This window comes from Silurus meridionalis, chromosome 18 (genome assembly GCF_014805685.1).
Source record: "Silurus meridionalis isolate SWU-2019-XX chromosome 18, ASM1480568v1, whole genome shotgun sequence".
Lineage (NCBI taxonomy): Eukaryota > Metazoa > Chordata > Actinopteri > Siluriformes > Siluridae > Silurus > Silurus meridionalis.
In genome coordinates this window covers 16076701-16094791 of record NC_060901.1, presented here as the reverse complement: position 1 = coordinate 16094791, position 18091 = coordinate 16076701, and the positions used below count along the sequence as shown (strand labels likewise).

At 38.2% G+C, this 18091-nt stretch overlaps 1 protein-coding gene across 2 annotated transcripts in view; it reads right to left on the bottom strand.

The window, feature by feature from the left end:
- pde3a (phosphodiesterase 3A, cGMP-inhibited) overlaps positions 1-18091 on the bottom strand; it is an 86515-nt gene that overhangs the window by 27836 nt on the left and 40588 nt on the right. For both annotated transcript variants that reach the window (XM_046873326.1, XM_046873327.1), the window contains 2 exons: positions 9346-9609; positions 3536-3696 (listed from right to left, as the gene is read on the bottom strand). In XM_046873326.1, the coding sequence (XP_046729282.1) occupies positions 3536-3696; positions 9346-9609 (425 nt within the window). The remainder of the gene's footprint in view (positions 1-3535; positions 3697-9345; positions 9610-18091) is intronic.

The window sequence follows — 18091 nt, the reverse complement described above, 5'->3', positions numbered from 1 at the left end:
TGTTAATATGCAACAATTTTATTTTGTCCAAACAATTATATAAATGTACAGATGTTGGTATAAAATCTTAATAAACAGTTAACCTTTATTTTAAATGACACTTGTACTTTACACACTCTCAGCATCTGGACAGTTAATTTTTGCTCCTTAAATAATGCAAACAGAGCTTGGATATGTGCTCTAGGTCATTGTCTTGTTGCATGGAGAAGTTGTTTCCAAATGGCCACAGTCCAGACAAAATTATGTGTTGTTGAAAAATGGAATGGTAGCCATTTTGGATCAATATTTCTTCCACCCAGAATCAGTCACCAACCTTCCCTTGTGCAAAATAACCCTAAACCATTAAGCTTCAACCTCCATGTTTAACTGTGCAAGTGAGGCAGTCTGCTAACATCTTTTTTCCTGTTTTTCCATTCAAAAATCTCAAATTTGGATTCATCTCTCCAAAGAATTGTCTTCCAATCATTCACTCAATTCAAATAATATTTATTTAGATAGTGCTTTTTGCAATGGACATTGTCTCAGCAGCTTTGCAGAGATAAAGTTAGAATGTATGTTTAGTGCCTATAGTTTCCCTAATGAGCAAGCAAACTCCTTGAGACGGTATGAAGAACCTTGAAAGAAACTGTCCAGTCATTTCAGTTCCTCATTGTTGAGCTGTGCAGTGATAAGTGCTTAAATGCAGAACTGTTCATGCAAACTGTGGTCCTGAGTAACAGGCAATTTGTAGTGGCACAAGATTACAAAATGGGTAACAGGGTTTGGCATTTCAAACTGCCTGCACACAACTCACATTCTGATATTTATGCCTTTATGTTGGTGCCTCTGTTTGTGTACATGCAAAAGCTGACCCCAGATAAAGTTCCATTTCATACAGCCCACTTTTCGTGTATGTAAAATATTTGTCACCAAACTTAAACATAAATTACCTACTTCAACCAGACATATTTTAACCATAACTAATTAGAACAAATAAACCAGTACTAGCTACTTTACTGAAACACTAGCACATGCTTAGTATTATTTAAGAAAATAAGAGGAGCTGGTTTGATTGGATATCACAACAGCAAGACTAAGCTATCCTAATCCCTTTGGCAAAACCGTTCTTCTTGTCAGGTTTGCACCTGCATACATGAAAATAGCATTACTGAGAAGACATACATTGGCCCTGTAGCAGATTAACAGATACACCATGGAACAGAAAAATGGCCTTTGACTTTTGTGTCACAACATGTGTCTGGATTCACATTAGAAATAAAGCCTGCACTTGGATCTCATTCCTGGATCTAAATCTTAGTCACAGCTGTTTACGAATCTTAGGACGTAGGTCTTCCTGCAAACTATGGAAGAAAAATATCGCTGTGCAGATTTCCTAATTTCCTTAACTTGGCAACTTTACCTATTAATATAAACACTTTGGCATATGAATCTCATCTGTAACCTCAATATGGTAGACATTCTTTTTAAAACATTGAAAATATTTTCCATCTTTGGGAAACCACCACTTTGCCTAGCAGCCTCAGTTGCCCCCAAAGCCAGCTCACAGAGCAAAGGGGTTGCAAGCCTTATAAGTCTTATATTGGTGACGAAAGAAAAGATGAGAACAAGGCTGGAATTAGTCTCCTGGGCTCATATCCCAACTACAACAAGGGAAAGGTAGAAATTAAGGTAGGTTCAGTAGGAGATATGGAGAGTAATGTTAAATGAGATTGTAAGCAAAAATATGTGTATAATGAACCAGTGAGTTAGACTAAGTAACTGAATGTTAATGGAAAAAACACACCTAATCAGCTATAGTATCCCACAAAAGTGAGTACACCCATCATATTTCAGCAACCAATGTAGTATATCCTCTCAAGGGACAATAAACTAAAAATTTAACTTGTATATATTTTAGTGTAGTCAATGTGCACCTTGTATAGGAGTACAGATTTACTATCCTCAAAAAATAACTCAATATACAGCCATCATTGTCAAAGTAGCTGGCAACAAAAGTGAGTACAGCCTAAGTGAACATGTCAAAACTATGTCCAAAGTGTCAATATTTTGTGTGAGCACCACTGTTATCCAGTACTGCCTTAATCCTCCTGGCATGGAATTCACCTGAGCTGCACAGGCTGTTGCTGGGATCCTCTTCCACTCCACCATAATGACATTACGGAGCTGCTGGAAGTTACAAACATGGCGCTTCTCCACCTTCAGATTGTGGACCGATCTTCTTCCAGCCTCAGTCATCTTTGTGTATAGCAACAATTCTAATTCTCAAACCTTCACAGAGTCTTTGCCATGAGGTGCCATGTTGAACATCCAATGGTCAGTATGAGAGAATTGCACTAAAAGCACCTATTTTAACTGCTCTAATACAAGATACACAAATTTGTATGGTCCTGTCCAGCAGACAAAAACATGAACATGAATGAAGGATGTGTGGCTTTGCACGGTTACACAACGTACAGCTGTTATCACTTACTTTTGTTGACAGCTATTTTGATAATAATGGCTGTATATTTTTACAGGACAGTAAATCTATACTGCTATACAAACTGCACATTGACTACTTTAAAATATATTCAAGTTTAATTTCTATAGTATTGTCTTTTGAAGAGATATACAACAATGGTTGCTATAACAGGTGGGGTGTACTTACTTTTGTGAGATACTGCATATGGAATGAAAAGTCAATGCTTTTGATTCTTTCATGAAGTGGCAAACCATTCAAATTTAATGAGATGCCCGAATTTGCACAGTGCTTGGGAAAAGACACTCTGGTTCCAATGTCTTCTGAGAACAGAACATAAGGGGCAGAGAACACAAATGAAACTGGTGTCATGACCCTGAGCCAGGAGAGCAGACCATGAGATAGGAATATTAGGGTAATTTTTGTTTTTTAAAAGGAGCTACTTTGTACATACATTGTTTAATTTCATTGGGGTACATTTAGACCTAGACTAAAAATACCATTAGGATTAAACTTTTCTTATTTTGTTAATTTAAGAATCAAGTCATATTCACATTTAAGGAATCTGTTTTGCTGAGGAGTGTAACAGAACTGCAATAGACTGCATGTGGGTACATGCACAGTATGTTCAACAGCTCCTTAACAGAGAATTTTGTTAAAGGACTTTTGTCTGAAACATCTTGCTGTTAATGAAATGTTGTGTAACATGCATTGTACTGTAAATGCACTGGACATTTTATATGTGTCCTGTAAACATAGGTAGAGGTGGTACAGTAGCTACATGGTTAAGGCAATGGACTTTGGATTTGAAGATCACAAGTTCAAATCCCAGCCACATCAAGCTACTCCTGAGCAAGACCCTTAAACCTGCTCAAGACCCTTACACCTGCTGAAAACTGCTCAGATGTATGTATAAGATAAATATGTCATTTTGCATAAGGGCGTCTGCCAAATGGCATAAATTTAACTGATAAATTCCAGCCTCATATTGTCTTTCTGCCGAAACAACACTACACCAGTTTACCACATCCTGCTAAATAACACATTATAAATTGTAAACTGTGCTTAGTGTCATACCTGCCAGAGGGATTGTCATTAACTGGTTTGATGGTGGAACTATGGTCTCGTCTGACCAGGCTTGGCTCAATGGTAGGAAGCCCTGTGGCAGAGGTGGTAGTTGTCCAGGAAGATGAAATTCGCCGAAGAGGCCCAGAAGGCAAACTCCGTCGGGGGCGGTGCTAGGAAAGAAACAAGTCAAACTTACAAAGCAGTTGCTTGACACATGTGTCAAAGTTCCTAACATCAGACTTGCTCCTAATCTTCAGGGAGCCTGAGGAACAAACATTCAAGCATTACATTTTAGCTGTTATATAGAGCATGGGAATGAATTGGCCCATATTTCAGCTTTCATTGAGGGAAATATGCTAAACCCCACCATCTGGTGAATTTTACTTGGAGATGAAACCCTCTAGCGTGCCTTGGATCAAATGAAATTAATGATGGCCAATGAACAGAGCCAAATGGTGACCTCTCCTTTTTGTATTTTTTTATAATTAATAATAAGTTATATGTTGCAAAGACACTCTTTCATGTCGGGAGTCCAAAAGAGATCCTGACTGACAATGGCACTGCATTAATGTCACATACACTGTGCAAGCTTGAAACATTACTGGGCATTAAACTGATCCACCTACTGTTTTTTTATACACAGACAGAAGACTTAATCATTTAATTTAATCAAACACTCAAAATATAATTCACAGTGATGCAAATAATTGGAATAAGTGGCTTGAGCCCCTTCTATTCTTAATTGAATTATTATATGGTCTTAAGTTATGTGGTGTGCTAGATACCGTTCATGTAAATTGGAGGGAGGAACCTTCCTAAAAATGAAACTCAGTATATTTTTTAACTGAGAGTTAGACCCTACACTTTGAGGTAAGTAACACTGAGGAATCTGCCCAAGAATGACAGTCCTGGGTGTATAATAGTGGTGCACAGCTATGGGAATTTGTACCTAATCTGATCCCTTGTGGAGACCACCGCTTGCCATCCCAAAGTGTGGAGGTTTAAAAATTACAACAGGAATTGCTTTTTGCTGTTTTTTCTTCTGCTTGGGCACATAACCTCAACACCTCTGGCTGAGTGCCACAATGAGAGAGGGGTGGTACTTTTCCAAGCACAAAAAACAGGTGTTTTGGGAGGTGCTCACATCTATGCTTTACATGGTTGCAATCAAGGAATCTCACAGTGACTGGTCTCCTGCTGCGGTCTTGGTGCCCCAGGGAGATGGTTTGAGCTGATTCAGCGTGGACTTTAGAAAAGTCAACACATGTGTAAAGTTGATGCATAGACAATGCCTTGCACTGACCAACTCCTTAGGGGCATCTTGCTTTCATTCAACACTGAATTTAACCAACGGATATTGGCAGTAAATTGGAGTCCCCCTTGCTCTTATGTCTTATGAAAAAACTGCAATTTCAACTCCATTTGGCTTATACCAGTATATCACATTTCTGTTTGGGTTGTCTGGAGCCCCAGCAAAATTTAAACGTGAAGCAAATCCTTCAGTCCCAAAATATGTATTCCGCTACCTATTTATCTGGCATAATTATTTATATAAAAAAATGACAGCAGCATTTACAACAGCTGAGAGCGTCTCTGAGAACCTTAAGGCATATGGGACTCATATCAAACCCAAAAAAGTGTGCAACTGAGTAGGTGGAAATACAATATTTGGGTTTCCACTTGGCTCATGGGCTGGTATAACCCCAAGACAAGGCCCACCTAAGATGCAAGACCAAAAAGGAGTTACTGGTGCTAGCTGGCTTTTACCTGAGGATTAAGAATTATTTGGATGCCGCCAGCCCTCCGCCGGATCTCATTTAAAAGGGAGTACCAGATCCAGTCCAGTGGATGGAGTCATGCCAACCAGCTTTTACTCAGGTAAAAGCTGCATTGTGTGATGAGCCACTTTTACATTTTCCAGACTTATTCCCAGTATGTGATTGACAGTGGGATTCTGTGGCAATGGGGACGTGGTCAAGCCCTGGTTTGTGAATGGAGGGTGAAGCCATAGGAGGTAAACCCTAAGGAGGTGAATCCTAACACCTGTGCATAATTATGAACAATAAGTGTTCTCTGCAGGAATGATAAAGTGAGGGTGGGGTCGGGGGGTTGCTGGGGCCCTTGAGTAAGGCCCTTAATCCTCATATGATCAGTTGTAAAAATATGATATTATAATCAGGCATCAGAGCATCTGTTAATTGACCTAAATGTCAATGCTTTAAAATCACTAAAAAATGAAAGTAAACATGACTGCAAAGAAATATCGTTTTTCTGTTTGCTTACTGTTTTTTGTTTGTTTATTTGTTTGATAAAATGCTGTCTGGGATTTATTCTATGCATTTTTTTTACATTGCTTTTTTTACAATTCTTACACTCCAGTTTCAGACAACTCTTATTATCATCATTATGCAATAATAACGCAGATATTATAGTATATATTTTTTTTATTTAGATTGTCTAGTAGGGGGTGCTTATCTGAGTACTGGTATAAGATCAGTAAGAAATTAATACTTACAGCACTTTGCATTTATTCTGGAATACATGCTGAGTTAATATGGGAAAAAAAAATAATAATAAATAAATAAATAAATAAATAAATAAAGACATTTCTAGAAATCTGTTTTCAGAGCACTGAAAGTAGAATAATGAGGAGGGAAAATCTATTTGATTGATTGTGATCGACTGATCAAAAAGTGTAGGGTGTCTAAAAGGTTTCCGAAAGCACTGTACACACACACACACACACACACACACACACACACACACACACACACACACACACACACACACAGAATTGTCAACAAGTTATTTTATTCTTCTTTTAATGCCTTCCTACTCCTCTTTGACAGATGTCTATTTGCAGATGTATTAAAATGATTACACTGGATGCAGAAAAATAAGAATGTCAAATGAGAATCACATTTGCAGTCATTGCAGGAAAGTTTAACTGTTATGTTAAATTTAATATTTTTTATTATGTAAATATAAAATTAAAGGCAAAACATTAATTTTATATACATTATAACTTTTCCCTACCCCATTGGAATATCACTGATGATTTACCCACACATTTCATGCTGCATTTCATGACTTCTACTAATATAAAGACCTAAATTAATTTCAATTCATTTTTATTTTGTATACAATGAACATTGTCTCGAAGCAGCTTTACACAAATAATGTAAATAAATTACTTACATTCATTATAATGTATATTTCCTGTATGTATACACACATTTCAGCAACTACTTTGGTATATCTTTTCAAGGGAAAATAATATAAAAATGAAACTTGTATATACTTTAGGGAATTCAATGCGAAGTTTGTATAGCAGTACAGATTTTCTGTCCTCTATAACTCAACATACAGCCATTATTGTCTAAATAGCTGTCAACAAAAGTGAGTACACCCTAAGTAATAACAGCTGTATGTCATGTAACCATGCAAAGCCACATGTTCTATTCATCATGTTCATGCTTTTTTCTGTTTGACAGGACCAATCATATTTGTGTATCTTGTATTAGAACAGTTGAAATTTAGTGCTTTAAGTGCAACTCTCTCATACCGACCATTTAAATTTGAATTTTTTTTTAACATTGCACCTCATGGCAAAAAACTCTTTGAGGATTTGAGAATTAGAATTGCTGCTGCTTCGTGCTCAACCACAAAGATGGGCTTGACTATAAGAAGATTGGTAAGACCATAAAACTTATATACAGTAAAGTGGCCAGGGTCATACAGAGGTTTCCAAGACGGGTTCCACTCGGAACAGACCTCACAAGGGTCCACCAAAGAAGTCAAGTCCTCGTGCTATGTGTCAGGAGCTGACATAAAAAAAACAGACACGAGTGCTGCCAGCATTGCTTTAAAGGTTGCAGAAGCAAAAGGTCCGCTCACACCATACGCCACACACTGCAACAAGTCTGAAGTGTCCCAGAAGGAAGCCTCTTCTGAAGCTGGCTCACAAGAAAGCCCACAAACGTTTTGCTGAAGACAACCTGCCCAATAGCATGAATTACTGGAACCATGTCCTGTGGTCTGGTGAGACTAAAATAAAAGTGTTTAGCTCAGAATGTCTCAGCCATGCTGAGAAGTACCAGAAAAACTGTGTCTGTCTACAGTCAATCATGGTGGTGGTAGCAACATGGTCTGGGGCTGCATGAGTGCTGCTGGTACTGGGGAGCTGCAATTCATTGAGGGAAACATTGATTCCATGTACTATTTCAAAATGCTGAGGGTGAAAATTATTAAGTGGCCAAGTATATCTCCAGACCTGAACCCTGTTGAGCACCTGTGGGCCTCCTTAAGTGGAAGGTGGAGAAGCGCAATGTGTCTAACATCCAGCTGCTCCGTGGTGTCATTATGGAGGAGTGGAAGCAGATCCTAACAACATCCTGTGCAGCTCTGGTGATTTCCATTCCCAGGAGAATTAAGGTAGTGCTACAGTACATAAAAATGGTTTTGCCACTTTGGACACAGATTTGCCATGTTCACTTAGGGTGTACTCATTTTTTTTGCCAGTTATTAAGACAATAATGGTTGTATGTTGATTTATTTTTAGAGGACAGTAAATCTGTTATGCTATACAACTTGCACTTTTACTACTCTAAAGTATATACAATTTTCATTTCTATAGTATTGTCTCTTGAGAACATATAATAAAATGGCTGCTGAAATGTGAGGGATGTACTCACTGTTGTGACATACTGTACATACATTAGTTTATCGTTCGATTGGTATCTCATCTCTCTTGTGATTATTTGCCACCCAACGGACTAGAATTCATTGTAATTGTTGGTATCTACTCCATATGATACCTCTCTGGATTTAAAGTAAATCACTGCATTACACTAAAGGCCACCAATCAACGGGTTGAACCATTTTTTAGATGCAGATATGACTTGCATCAAACATTGCAGATAGGTGTTGATTTGAAACAGTTTTCACACTGTGAGATATCAGTGAGTCCACAGAGTGGGTGTTTGCTACACTGATGTGAATTCTAGACAGTGTGAAAATTTTGACTAAGAATGAGATGATTTTATGTTATAATAAAATTATTCCATTGACTGAAACCACTCTTCATTTAACAGTTTAACAAATACTTTGTTTGTAATGACACCTGCATTTCAGGATATAGGCCACATAGTTCTGTAATTGGAATGTGAAAACAGCTTCTGCTCTTTGCGAACTTTGTTGAATTTGTTAGCATTACTATAGTTCTCATATACACCTATTCCAAATGTTCACCCTGTCTCCTTCCAAAACGTTCATGTTGACACAGCTGCAGAGATGACAGATAAAACATTTCTTTGGGAACCAGGCTTGTACATGTTTTTCTTCACTCTGACTGCCAAAACATCACCTTTAATTCATCCTAGATTTAAAAGCTCAACTGTCAGAGAACTCTGGGAAGCTGGATGACTAGCAGTGGTCTGTTTAATATCAGTGTTCAGTGCTGTGTGACACACTTATAAGCCTAGTGTAATAAACATCTTTGTTTGCTAATCTTACTGTAGCGTGGGACAAGAGCTTGAGAGCTGTTTGGTCAAGCTCTACTTTATGTGCGTTTTTCTTGTGAAATCTTTTAAGTATCGGAATTCTTGATACCCCATTGATACAGAAATCGCTTTTTTCACTTTTGCATTTCCTGTCACTCGAAACTTCCAGTTTCAATATATGAATGGAACATTATTTCCACCAAGCTGAAACTATTATTTACAAAAAAAAAAAAAATTATTATTTTAGATTCTCTGATACATTTACAGCTCAGCCACTTCAAGATGTTGCATTTACTTAAGCACAGAATGAGGTCCTACCTTAGGGATAGTCAGTTTATCACTTTTCTCAAGACCCTCCTCAAGATCAGTGCAGGAGTATCCATCGGTGGAAACCAGCAGAGGGTTGATGCGTGAGCGATGATGCAATGGCTGAAAGGTGAGTTGGGTGTTGAGTAATTTACTAACAGCTCTCAATGAGCTGCAGGTGTTTGGAGGCAGTGATGGGTCAGCGAGGAGGTCTGAGATTAGTCCATGGGCTTCACCCATCACCGCAATGTCCACCATCACAGTGGTGCCTGAGGACTGCAGAGAGACAGAAACAGAACAAAGTGTGAGCTAAAAAACTCCTTAATGTTAATCAGCACCTCAGTGTAAATTAATTTCAGGGCTGTTGTTATTACTGACTGATGAAGTGTAAAGGCATATACATGACTAAGATTCAAACACAAAAAGGAGAGGATTAAGCAATTTCTGCGTCTAAATCCAGGAAAGAACTTTACTGAATATTTAAAAGTACAATATTTGGTAGACCCTTATCAAGATTGACTTACATTTAATTTATTTGTACAAGTGAGTAGTGTTAAGGGCCTTGTTTAAGGGCAAGGAGCTGCATCTTAGCAGTGCTCAGATTTAAACCTCATGACCTTCTACTCAAAATGCCTATACCTTAACCACTGAGCTACCACTTGCCATTTCTGGCCACTGAAAGCTAAGAGAAAATGCCTTTGACAAAAATGTTGCTTGCATTTGTATTAACACTTCCCTGCAAACAGAATTCACCTGAGAGTCTCGATACTCATAATCTCACACTCCGGTGCTTATGTTAGTTCTCACTCTCCAGTGTTCTGTATTGTTTTAAAGATTTATAATCACACTCTTGATGTCACCCAAACGAGGATGGGTCCCCCTTTTGAGTCTGGTTCCTCTCAAGGTTTCTTTCTCATAACATCTAAGGGAGTTTTTCCTTGCCACAGGTTTGCTTATCAGGGATAAATACACACCGTTCACTATAACTCTTAAATTCTCTAAAACTGCTTTGAGACAATGTCTGTTGTAAAAAGTGCTATAGACATAAACTTGACTTAATATACAATTCATAACCACTGTAAAACCTAATTTGGGTCCAACTATCACAACCCACAGTCAGCTTTCGATCATGTGCTATGTCCAAGGGCATGACCCATCACTACTAACCCTTTTTGTGTATGAGTTTATAGGAGTAAACACACCTAGTGTTGCTATCATGTTTGTCTTCACGGGGCTGTTCATATTCAAAGCATCAATTAAAGCAGACATCACCAACTACAAAAACAGCAAAGGTTGCATTAGCAAAATCCCAGATTTATAGGTCTGTTCTTGTTAGTACAACAGTTAATCCAAGTATCATGCAGTGGTGAACAAAGTACACAAACAATTTACTTAAGTTAAAATAGAGATACATTAGGTAAATTATTACTCCCATAAAAAATGTAAATGTGCTCCCTTCAAACTTTCAATAAAGTACAAAAGTATTTGCCTTTAAATGTACTTACATATCCCAAAAAATACTATGATTTATTATAGCTATAATGGCCAAAAATTATCTTTTTGTCACAAGGCATTTGCTTAATCAACTCAGTTTATGTAAAAAGACTCTGTCACTCCTAGCACACTAATCTATTAATAGAATGATATTAATGAGTCAAACACTGATTGATATCTATTACAATTATAAGGAGCCCAAAACCTTCTTTTCAAATACTTAAAAAAAAAATCACGCAAATAACGCCATGGGTGTCAGAAGTTTCTTCCATCATTTATTAATTTTTATGTTTGTGCTCAGTAGATACCACCAAGTTCAAAAACAAGTTCAAAACAGAGCACACGCTCTATCCTGACTTTCCTGGCTTTCTGCGTTGCTGGTGTGCTTGACCAAAAAAAGTGCATTTGAGTAAAAAGTAAGATATTTAACTTTGAAATGTTGTGAGGTTAAAGTAAAAGTCTCATCAAGTAGAAATACTTTAGTAAAGTACAGATATGTGGATAAAGCAGCTCAAGTACAGTAAAAAATTACATTTACTTCGTTACTGTTAACCAATATTATGATGTACACCACAATGGCCATACTAGGTAAGGGCACTACTCCTACCAGACATTACAGGTCTTAGTCTCTCCTTGATAGTGGACTATATCTTTTTACTTCCTGGTTTCTAAACTATATAAAGTTTGTTATATATACCAGTGCAAAAACTTCCAAATTCAAACCTGAGTATGCCCTGCACCTGGCCTGTTTCTGTTATATAATGTATTGGATAATCCTTGTTTTCAGATTTATGTGACCCCTTTGTGTTACCTGAATTTTTTAATAATGTTGAATAAATTCAAGGACATGCACACCTGTATCTCAGTTCTAAACTTTAAAAAGAGATCTTATTGTCCTTCTTTCAGGATTTTTCTAATACTTGATAGGTTTGTCTGATATGCCCTGTTCGACATTATTCCTTCTGACAGCTGAAAAAAGTCCTGATCCAAAGTTTTACCTTGACACTCATGCTCTGGGCTTTATTTGGGCTCTTGGACAATATTTTCTACAGTGGCTAGTGTTTTATGTCATATTTGCATGTGCTAATTATTTACACGTATAAATCCAATAAGAAAAAGTGTGTAATCATCTCTGGACTTGGTTTAAGAAGCTACTGCAGGCTCGACCAGATCAATGTATTTTAGATATATAGAGATTTAGGTACATTTAGATATACATCCGGAAAGTATACACAGCGCTAAGATGGAAGGAGTGGTGAAGTGGTGGAGAGTGTACCTAAGAAAGAAATATTGGTGATTGGGGCAGACTTCAATGGGCATGTTGGTTAAGGAAACAGAGGTGATGAGGTGGTGATGGGTATGTAGGAATTTAAGGAGAGGAATGTGGAAGGGCAGCTGGTGGTAGATTTTGCTAAAAAGGATGGAAATGGCAGTGGTGAATACTTATTTTGACTAGAAGGAGGAGCATAGGATGACATATAAAAGTGGGGGAAGGTGCATACAGGTGGACTATGTTCTATGCAGAAGAATGCACATAACAGAATGCAAGATGATGCAGTAATTAGACGCAGCATTCCCTCTCTCTCCGACATCAATGTTTAATTGTGAATTTTCAAGTGCTATTTGTTCACGTTCATGTTCGCATACTTCGCCGTCATCTTTGTCCCATGCAAGATACTGTCGCTATTTCCTTTTGGATATTGAAACAAGGACAACAAAACATATCTTGGACAACACAGTATTTGAGGAACTTTGGGCCCCTTCGGCATATTCCGCATCCTGACCAAAGCACCGACCTCGCCTGCTGCACCTCACCCAGAGAGGAGGCATCAAAAGTGCTGTGAGAGGAAGCAGAAGCAAGGCAAACACAGAGACATCTGGGCTAGGCTAACAGCTAGCCCACACAGACCCATTATACTATACCTCATTCTAGCAAATGTAAGATCACTGGGTAATAAAATGAACCACATACAGCTTATAAGATCTGCGCAGCGTGAGGTGAGAGAATGCTGTGTTTGACAACATACCAGACCCTGCTATCCAGGTATCTGGGCTAACATGAAACCACGCTGACCATGTCTGTGTTGAGGGAGGTAAACTTGAGTTTGTTTCAACTATGCTTGGTGCCAAAACACTCTTCTCCGCTGGTAAAGTTTATCAAGTGCCGACCCTTCTACCTCAATCACAGTGATTTTACTCGTCGCTGTTTACATCCCCCCACTGCTAACCACAGCGACCGAATTGAGGCACTCTGTGAACTGCTGGGGACTTTAATAAGAACTGACATCTTTAACATCTCCTCCAGCCACAACGACTACAAGCCCGTTGCACGCATCATTATGAAATGCTTCAAGCAGCTGGTCATGCAGTACATAAAATCCATTCTTTCTCCCTCTCACGACCAGTTCCAGTTTGCATATAGAACCAATAGGTCCACGGAGGATACCATCTCTGCCGCTCATGGATCTCTGTGTGATGCTCACATTCTTTCTTAATGAAACCTCTGATTGGACATGACTGGGTTGGTTTAAACAGCTGAAGACTGCATAGGTGGAAAACTTTAAAATATATCACATTGAGTTTTCTGTTAAGAACAGAAAATATAGTAAAATATAGTGAGTGAATGTGAATATGAGTGTGAGTAGTGGGATTAGTGAATTCATCATTCAACACTCATTCTTACTTTGCTCTGAATGTATACAGACAAAAGAGATGGTTGATGACTTCCAGAAAACATAGAGGGACCACTCTCTGCTGAACATCAACTGTGGAAATTGTCAATAACACCAAATTCCTTTGTGTTCACCTGCAGAGAACCTCACCTGGCCCATCAATGCCAGCTCCGTAAACAAGAAAGCCCAGCAGCATCTCTACTTCCAGAGAAGGCTGAGGAATCACCCACCACTCACCCTCTTTACAGAGGAACTGTTAAGGACATCCTGAGCAGCTGAATCACTGCCACTGCATCAAGGCCCTACAGCAGATAGAGATAACAGCTAAGAAGATCATCATTAAAGGAAGGGTCTCTACTCCCTAAAAATAACAAACATTTACATTCGCAAAACCTCTAGTAGTTTAAGTGAACAGTGGAAGTTGAAGTGGAAAAAGTTACCGAAGCATTCAAGCCTTCACAGCCAGACTGATTAACAGTTTCATCACACAATTCATAACATTTCTGAATAAGAGACTGGACTGACACACACACACACACACACACACACACACACACACACACACACACACACACACACACACTCTCTCTCTCAAACACATTTATTGCAAATGCACAGTGCTGCATTGTTATAGTGTTATTGTGTTGTGTAGTTGACCTCCATTTCTTTGGGAAACAGAACCAAATATATTTTTTTTTAAATGCCATGGGGAGTTTCCAACAAAATAACTGAAAGAAGGATTTAAAAAAAATAGTCCTGCTCACAATATATATACTATACAATATATATTATACAAAGATGTGGCTATTTTGAATGCTAAACATATGCTATAAACAGATATATAGTCAAACACTATACATGTATATAAAGACTTCATTGCAAAAGTACACAAAAGCGTGACCATGTGGTCAAGCCCCTAAACACAATTTTTGAGGCCTAGGATGTCATTGTACCAAGCAGCATTATGACTGAGCCCAAACTTGTTCCAGCATGATAATTCCCTTGTCCATAAACCTATGATTTGCCAATCAGGTTTGAAAGCACTCAGGTGGCCTGCAGAGCCATATCCTGCACACATTTTAGTTGAATTGGAATGCTGACTGCATACCAAGCCTGAAAACCATGCCCAGCCACCTTGATGCTCTTGTGACTGAATGAGCAATAATCTCCTCAGTCACAGTGCAAAATCTAATAGAAAGTCAGATTTATTGGGCTAGATGTGTTTGCCATGTGTTGCCATGTGTTTGCCAATCAACATAAGCAGCAACACACAGCCCAAGATTGTCATTAAGTGTTCACATTTCTAATTTTATAAAATATCAGTGGCCTGGCATGGTCATTTAATTTAAAACAGGCTGATCTGAGTTTTTCAGAAATTGCTAATCTCCCGGAATTTCTCTAGAGTTTACACAGAATTGTGTGAAAAGCATACATCATACAATCCAGCAGTAGATTGAAAGAGGGAAACAAATGTAGGTGAAAGAAATCAGAGAAGAATTGACAAAATGGAGCAAGCATACTAGAAGGGTACAGTTAAAGCATCTCAGAACAGAAATCAAAGGCAGGCCATCAGGGACAGCAAAGTCTTCTCTGCTGGCCTAATCTCTATCAGCATCACTGACTTACAGTGAGGAAAATAAGTATTTGAAAACCCTGCTATTTTGCAAGTTCTCCCACTTAGAAATAATAGAGGGGTCTGAAATTGTCATCGTAGGTGCATGTCCACTGTGAGAGACATAATCTAAAAAAAAAAATCCAGAAATCACAATATATAATTTTTAAACTATTTATTTGTATGATACATCTGCAAATAAGTATTTGAACACCTGTCTATCAGTTAGAATTCTGACCCTAAAGGCCTGTTAGTCTGCCTTTAAAATGTCCACCTCCACTACATTTATTATCCTAAATTAGATGCACCTGTTTGAGGTCGTTAGCTGCTTAAAGACACCTGTCCACCCCATACAATCAGTAAGAATCCAACTACTAACATGGCCAAGACCAAAGAGCTGTCCAAAGACACTAGAGACAAAATTGTACACCTCCACAAAGCTGGAAAGGGCTACGGGGAAATTGCCAAGCAGCTTGGTGAAAAAAGGTCCACTGTTGGAGCAATCATTAGAAAATGGAAAAAGCTAAACATGACTGTCAATCTCCCTCGGACTGGGGCTCCATGCAAGATCTCACCTCGTGGGGTCTCAATGATCCCAAGGAAGGTGAGAAATCAGGCACGTCTTAAGTTTGCCAATGCTCATTTGGATGATCCAGAGGAGTCATGGGAGAAAGTCATGTGGTCAGATGAGACCAAAATAGAACTTTTGGGTCATAATTCCACTTAACGTGTTTGGAGGAAAAAGAATGATGAGTACCATCTCAAGAACACCCCTACTGTGAAGCATGGGGGTGGTAGCATCATGCTTTGGGGGTGTTTTTCTGCACATGGGACAGGGCGACTGCACTGTATTAAGGAGAGGATGACCGGGGCCACGTATTATGAGATTTTGGGGAACAACCTCCTTCCCACAGTTAGAGCATTGTAGATGGGTCTAGGCTGGGTCTTCCAACTTGACAATGACCCGAAGCACACAGCCAGGATAACCAAGGAGTGGCTCTGTAAGAAGCATATTAAGGTTCTGGCGTGGCCTAGCCTGTCTCCAGACCTAAACCCAATAGAGAATCTTTGGAGGGAGCTCAAACTCCGTGTTTCTCAGCGACAGGCCAGAAACCTGACTGATCTAGAGAAGATCTGTGTGGAGGAGTGGGCCAAAATCCCTCCTGCACTGTGTGCAAACCTGGTGAAAAACTACAGGAAACGTTTGACCTCTGTATTTGCAAACAAAGGCTACTGTACCAAATATTAACATTGACTTTCTCAGGTGTTCAAATACTTATTTGCAGCTGTATCATACAAATAGTTATAAAATCATACATTGTGATTTCTAGATTTTTTTTTTTAGATTATGTCTCTCACAGTGGACATGCACCTACGATGACAATTTCAGACCCCTCCATGATTTCTAAGTGGAAGAACTTGCAAAATAGCATGGTGTTCAAATACTTATTTACCTCACTGTATGTTTTTATATATTTTTGTCCATGAATATGTAATAAATGATTCCCAATAGTCCATTCTTTTTATTTTACTTCATGCCCCTGAGTGCAAGTTTTGGTTTAATTTTCTATCCCATCAGATTTCAGCTATCACATCACGTACTGCCGTAGGCCAGCATAAATGAACATTGTGGGCTCTTGTTAGATTCACATCCATGTTGCCTGAAGCGGTTGCTTTAACCAATCAGATGGTGATTTGGCCAGAAGTCTACAAAAGGTACAAGATGAACTGAACTTTTCAAGAAAAGCAGGACAAGGTGAGGATTTTTTCCCCATTAAGTTGGTACAAAAAGATTTCAAATTCCCAGAGAAATTGTATTGCATGAAAAAAGAAACAAAAAAATGCACAGAACACCCAGGGTCATTTTATGAATAATATTTGATGCTTAATGGATAATATTGATGCTTTTGCTAGATATGATGTATGTGGGTGGTGCAGCTGTGGGTGCAGTGAAAGTAGATTTGTTGAATTGTGTTCATTGAGTTTCTTGCTTTAATAATGGCATTCGTTCTTGATGCATGAGATACCTGTCTGTGATGCAGCGCTCTGTTATACTGCGTTTTTCTATAATATTGATGGTTTCCAAAGCCATGGTGTCATAATAATGGTATTAAAAGTTGAATTGGTTCAGATAAGACACTACTGAAGGCCTAGGTGTGAAATGCACAGCCTGCCACTGCATGACCCAACAAACCTTGAAAGAGATGGGCTTCTTAAAATTCTCTTACAGTAATTTTTTTTCATCCACTATTCAACTGTATATTTATGTGAGCATTGTACCAAATGCAGAACATCTGAGTTAAATTCAGAGTTCCCCCAGAAACGTATTAAGTGGTATCAAGTTTGTTTAGTCTCTGGCTCGCACTCAGTGTACATTTATACTTATTGTTGTTATTAAAAACATACCCAAAATCTTCTTATGTTTTATGTCCAGCTTCAAGAATTTCTCTTAAAAGGAGAAAATCCTGACAATTCCATATATCGAAGGAGTGAATGAATGAAGGATGGAATGAATGAATTAAGCAGAGCAGTTAAGGAGATTATATCTTTAGAAAATTAAATGTATAACACACACACACACACACACACACACACACACACACACACACACACACACACACACACACACACACACACACACACACACTGCACTTAACTACAAATATGTATTACCCGAATGTTTTTTTTTTTTATTTTAACTGTTTAATCAAAATAATAAAAAATGTGTATCGCATTAATTAAACATTATATCTATTTTTATATAAAACATTCTTTTATGTCAATTAACCAAGCAGGTATTTTATTTAAAATAGTATTAAAATGTAAACTGTTGATGTTAAAAAATGTTATTAATAATAACCTTAGTTAATAAAAACGACAAGCAATTTTATGTTTTGCATTTCTTCTCCCAGCTACACCGAAATTGTACCGAACTATGAATTAAAAAAACTTTGTGTTCTGTTACACCCCTAATGTGCAG